Below are 6,345 nucleotides of genomic sequence, written 5' to 3'. Positions count from 1 at the left end.
AAAAACCGGAAAACTTTGACCCGCAAAAACCCTAATGCCGCAATCCCTCCACCGTACTTCTTACGTGAATATAAACCAAAAGTGTTGAGGTTCGAGAGAACGGCGGGTCTGCGGAAGCAAGCTCGGAATCCTATTGCCGGTATTGTTATCTCCCTCTCTATCTATTAATGAGCTTTCGATTTTTAGCGTCTATTCTCAGTAGTTTGGTCAAGTCGAGTGCGACTTTAGGCTGTAGGCGACTCATTGGCTCTGTAGTTTTTATTATTGTCGAATCAATATTTTTTGCATTCAGTCATCCGGGAACCGAGAAATCTGTTTGGTTTAAGGTTTACAGGAACTAAGAAGATATGGCGGTGCCGTTGCTGACGAAGAAGATTGTTAAGAAGAGGGTTAAGCAGTTCAAGAGACCCCAGAGCGACCGCAAGATCTCTGTCAAAGTACGTATTTGAACCTTTGTTAGTTTACCTCTATGTAATTATAATCAGTCTTTCTGCCTGTTAGTGATTTTGTATTCAACTACGTGTATATGCATATGAGAATTATGCTTTGCTTTGATTCTCAACGAGTTTGTAGATCTTTTTCCATCTCGATCTATGAGTGGATCTGTTGATTTTTCGGTGTTACGGTGCATTCATCTCGTAAGGAAATGTCATGAAGGGATTTTGTCCCTCCAGTCTTATTTGCATTACTCGTTCAATTGGTGTTTGTCATATTATATCGTTTAACTTCATAAGTTGCATTAATGTAAGTTGTGTCAATTTGTTCAATGTCATGATAATTTTCTCCCTCGTTTTTTCGTTATAAAGTATTTTTCAATTTCACAACTCTTCTTTATTATAAGAAGAATATGCAACAGCAAGTTGGGTTTTGGGTTTTAAATGATAAATCATTCACCAAGGTCGGTATTTTGATTATATGTTGGCTTGCAGTAGCAATCTCCTACTTCAGATGTTGCTCCAACCAATCAACGATAATGTTCATTCTAGGCATTCGAAGGGGTCAATAAACAAAAGAAATTAGTGTATTTTCACTTTTAGGACTTATTATTGGTATCTTTTGCTTCCTTTCACGTTTCACGTTGATGTAAACTTGTGATACTAAATACATTGGTTTTGTTCAATTTTGATTATTATTTGCAAATTGCATAAGCAAAAGCTATATCATTTACCACTTTTATGCCAAGTTACAATCACGCATGGATATTTTTAATTTTCTATCATGGATTTCACTACCTATATTGGCAGTGTTCTGCTTCTTCATTTCCGTATCCATTATTTAGTCTGAAGAGCTTCATTATTTTCTTCTTCTGAATGTTCCTAAATTCCTTGCATTGTTCTCTGATGGGCTTTGTATCCTGTGACCTTGCCGATATTTCTACTGCTCTAACTTGATTTGATTGAACTGTAAGTAGTAAGTTGGCTGTTGATTTACTGTGTTTTGTGGACCCAGATGGTAAACTGGGCTAATTATCTTTGATACTTAGTTTGTGTTCAGCCAATCCTGTATTGTATCTCAATTCTCACATGTTTAATGCATCTGAAGAACATGCTTTATGTTCAGTCAAATGCATACATAATAAAGTTGACCACCTGTAAATTTACCAAGCCATTGCTTATATGTTTGCCGACAGACAAACTGGCGTAGACCAAAGGGTATTGATTCTCGTGTTCGAAGGAAGTTCAAAGGATGCACTTTGATGCCAAACATTGGTTATGGTACCGACAAGAAAACCCGTCACTATCTTCCAAATGGATTCAAGAAGTTCGTTGTGCACAATGTCAAGGAGCTTGAACTGTTGATGATGCACAATAGGCAAGCACTGATCATGATCTCTTCACATTTTATTTAAAGAAGTTATCACTTCTTACCTGATGATTAACTGTAAATAAATAATAGTATTATATGACTTAATTATTTTCAACTCTGTTATTTTAGGACTTACTGTGCTGAGATCGCACACAATGTGTCCACGAGAAAAAGGAAGGAGATTGTGGAGAGAGCTGCCCAGCTCGATGTAGTTGTCACCAACAAGCTTGCTAGGTTGCGCAGCCAGGAGGATGAATGAGCCTAGGCCCTCTTTTTGTTTTATTAGTGATGTTTTTTTATTACATCTCTTGCGAACTAGCAACATTGACTTTTGCGGTATTTCTATTCTACCTGATGTCTTTTACTTAACGATTTCTAATTCCATTGTCATTTTTGGTTAGCCCAACAGGCGGATCCGCCTGATTGCTCTTATTTTGGCAGTTGCATTTTATGATTGCCTTTTATAGTTTGAGATTCGTTAGTCTTTTGAGAGCTTTTTAGACTCAGTTGTAGTGTCCTGCTGATCCCTTTTCTCTCTTCCTCTAATGGACAAACTTTTTAAATTTTGACAGAAAACGAAAATTGGTGGAATCGTAATGATAGATCAATCGTAATATATTGCAATTATAAGTAGCATATAATCTTTGTTTAATTTGTAATGTTGTTATAGTTTAAGTGATGGTTAACCATATGAACTTCTCTGATCTATGATGTGCTAAAAGATAAAATCTGATAAAGTTTGTTTTTATTTATTAAGGAAATAACCCTTGTTACACTTCCACATCAAATTTCGCTATAATATTAAATTCATTTTTCTTTGCTTTAAATGCCTATTGTTGTTACAAAACAAAAAGTATATTTTCGAAGATCAGGGAGGAAGGTGCATTGTGGGTTGATGTATTGACTTGTCAGATATATTGGGTCATAGCACAAATCACAACGGTGTTGATTGCTATCCACTCTTCAATTGAATCATTCTTTTAAGAGTATTTTTAGTAATCAATCCACAACTAATTAGATTCAAAACAAATTATTTAAATCATTTCAAAACCAATCCGGTTTGTGTTTTAATTTTAAATTATTTGAAGTTTTAGCTTTTTAGCTTTGGGCTAAAACTATTGATGTATATATACTGATGTAATTAAAGAGTAATAACATCAACCAAACAGTGGTTAGCTCATGTAAATCAGAAGAGTTGAACAGTGTGGTTAGCTCATGTGAATCAGAAGAGTTGGGGTTAAATTATATTTATATATGAACAACGTAACCTTAAAAGATGAACATAGAATTAGCAATAATAATGGGGCGGAAAAATTTAAATTTCAACCTTATTATTGGATAAAATTAAACCATAGAGAAACTATAAAAAACATATTCTAATTAAAACCAGAAAAGAGTATTCATTATAAACTAATATTCTAATTTAATTATGTTTTTCTTTCCGGTAATTTCTCTCTTAAATATATCCCTGATTTTGATCTTCTTCGCATTTCTCTTCGCGAGAATAAGTCTCATGATTCTCCAATGGATAACCATCAAGTTTTCCCTCGATCCATTAAGCCTTGATAATGATAACTCAGTGCTTTGTTCTTTAAACAGACACCCAATGCCTGATCGTTCTACAAATTCTGCACCAAACTCCATCAATTGAACACAAATTTCAATTTCAGGAATGTGTTTTGATTTTGGTCACCGAATTTTCCACCATTATTCTTGTGGATGAGTTCCAGTAACTTGCCCACAATTTTAGAGGAATTTAGCAGCAAATCATTTACCTTCCGAAGAAATTTCAACTTATCCTCCACTTTTTCGAATCTCGCCACCGTTTCGTATTATTATGGTAATTAAATATCGGGCCGATCATATCATCGATGAAATTATTGAATTTCCACACCACAGTTTGAAGGGAGATCAAATCGAACTCATCCAATCCCTTTTTCCTTTGTTTTTGTTGCTCATTTTGTACTGGGTTGTTTGCCGTAATAAATTCAAAGCATTCCGAAATATACGATCCTCGTCTTCGTGATCGTGATGAAGTTTAAACATGTTTGATTCTTTTGAACTATTAATATAATCTCAAATTTTGTGGATGGAGTGATGTTGCCTTTGGAGAAGTCACTATACATGTATACACATACATTCGTGGAGATTTTGATTATTCTAATTCCTCTTTTATAGCTCTACAAAACTGAAAAAGAAAAATCTAAAACTGCTTACAAACTTTAATTTGAATCAAATATTATTTAATCGAAAGCTGCTTCACGATCCTTCCTTTTCCTTCCTTCCAGGTTCGCCCTTTTCGAAGATAGAGGCGGATGCGATGGATGCAGATATTGTTCGACTTTCTGATTATTAATCAATTTCCGATCATTTGGCTGGTTATCATCTTGAAGGAGATTTTCGTGATTTTCTTCTTCGATATTACGGTGGCCGGGTCCGCAATGGCTTTCAATGACGTCTGACTGGACGAACAATTCCGCGTTGTAATCTTTGATTTCATGTTGTAATTTGCCTTCCCATCGTACCATATCATCAAGCAACTTATTCAAATCCTTTGCACATTCTTGGAAGCCATGTTTGCAAACCTCGAAGTCAGATGTCGTAAGGTCACTTTCTGTAACTTGACAGTCATCCAAGATTTCATTAATCTTCTCCAATCTAGACATTTTTTCATACACTTGTGTGTAGTTTTCCGGGTCTTCCTCCTTCATCCATGACACGTCCTTTATCAATAACTTCTTCAGATTTGTATTTATTAACCGAAACACTTCGATTCCAGCTTTAAAATAGTCGAGCCAACCATTTTCCGTTTTCTGAGTATTTGTAATTGTCGTCATATCTTTCATATTATCTACATAATCCACGAACCTCGCTATGAGATCATTTAATATTGCCAAAGGGTAATCCGAAATTAGTTTTTCTTTTCCTTTTTTTCTTGAAGACGTAGTCCCTTCATCCTTGATCACTAGGCGTCTGTCTCTCATTTTCTTTTGCTTTTCCTCGTTCCGATTCCATAGAGTGAACAACTCCGACGTCAATCTTCTCTCAACCTGGAATGTTTCCATTCTTTCTTTTCTCAATGACGTGAGTAGTTTCTCAATCAGTTCATCTTTCTTGTGTTCATCGGTCAATTCTTGATTTGATAACTCCATTGGGGAGATGTTGATCTTGAGTTCTTCGTCAATATATCAACCTTCTAATTCGTGTCTCTCATCACTCTAATGCTACCAATTTTCAGAGTTCTTGAGGTTCAAGGATTGCGATTCTGCTTCCCTTGCTTAACTAAATAGTAATTTAGGCTCTTTTTTTTCCTTAATTAAAAATCACTTTATCAAAGTAACTTTGTTTAAGAAATTAATTAATCAATTAAATGTTTTTATTGTTGTAAAAAAAATAATTATAATATTTTTAATTGGGAAATTGTAAAAAATAGAAATGAAAATTCAAGTTAATAAAAAAAAATTGTTTTTATTATTATTATTATTTTTTTGACAAAAACCTCTTTTTAATTTATCAGTTAAATCCCAATAATTTCAATTTCCAATGCAATGCATTACCATTTATGGATCAAGTAATAGTTGCAAATACAATAATTAGATTCAAAACAAATATATATATACATAGAAGTTATAAACTTTGCTATATTTGTATTTTTTTCAAATATTATTATATGTTTACTTATTATTTTGATCCAATGTTCAACCTATCTTTCAAACAAACGAGATATTAACAAATATAACAATTAGATTAAAAAAATTAACATGAAATGAATAATAGAAGTCTAACAACATTTAAAAGAAAATAATAATAATAATTCATTATAAGTATCAGTTTTATCACGGATGAACTTTACTATATTTGTAAATTTTTAAAAATGTTATTATATACTCAATTATTGCTACTTGAAAATAGTGATATACAATCAAAACTTTAAACTAATAATTTAAATTTTAAAACTTTATAATTAATTTATCAATTTAATAAAAAATTAACCTCAAATCTGAATAAACAAGCCATTTTAAAGCTCTGAATCACGATTTCATTGCATCAATTCAAATGGTTCGTTTGAAAATAATAAAATCGAGATTCGAACAAATATTGAGTGGGGATTTTGAAAGGTAGTCATTATATTAGGAATGAAGTAAATTAATTGATTTGTTTATTTGGGTTGAAGTGTTTATTTGGGGAGTGGTTTTGAAATAGTTAGAAATAACTCCCAACTTCTCCAACTCTATCTCAAGTAATGTAAAACGTGGCCTTCCTCATATATTATTAATTACATCACATTCCCAAATAAAATAAAAAATGTAAAAGAGATGAGGTCTTAAAGTCAAACAGTCAAATCCGATAACAAGTGGATAATTACGATCTCATCCTTTAAAATATTTCTTTCATCTTTGGTAAAGAAAGAAAGAGAAAAAGGGGGCAAAAAAAAGAGAAGAAAGGAAAACTGAAGAAAGAGGATAATCCAAAATTTCCAAGTATTTATGGTAGGTTCCGAAGTTAAGTATAATGAAAAATACAAGTTTTAGCCACAAA

The 6,345-nt window shown here is 32.9% G+C and overlaps 1 protein-coding gene across 2 annotated transcripts; it reads left to right on the top strand.

Moving 5' to 3' along the window:
- LOC103484404 (60S ribosomal protein L32-1-like) lies at positions 1-2,206 on the top strand. Of its 2 annotated transcripts, none has more exons than XM_008441462.3 (4): positions 1-139; positions 328-437; positions 1,631-1,812; positions 1,936-2,206. In XM_008441462.3, exons 2-4 carry the CDS (start codon positions 348-350, stop codon positions 2,063-2,065), a joined length of 402 nt encoding a protein of 133 aa, XP_008439684.1. In that variant the 5' UTR covers positions 1-139; positions 328-347; the 3' UTR covers positions 2,066-2,206. The 2 variants fall into 2 exon arrangements, with proteins under 2 accessions (XP_008439684.1, XP_008439685.1); XM_008441463.3 differs by having other exon boundaries at positions 21-139; positions 335-437.
- The last annotated feature ends 4,139 nt before the right edge of the window (positions 2,207-6,345 follow it).

The sequence above is a fragment of the Cucumis melo genome, chromosome 8 (genome assembly GCF_025177605.1).
Source record: "Cucumis melo cultivar AY chromosome 8, USDA_Cmelo_AY_1.0, whole genome shotgun sequence".
NCBI lineage: Eukaryota > Viridiplantae > Streptophyta > Magnoliopsida > Cucurbitales > Cucurbitaceae > Cucumis > Cucumis melo.
The sequence above is the reverse complement of the archived record's forward strand: the minus strand, read 5'-3'. Positions and strand labels throughout refer to the sequence as shown.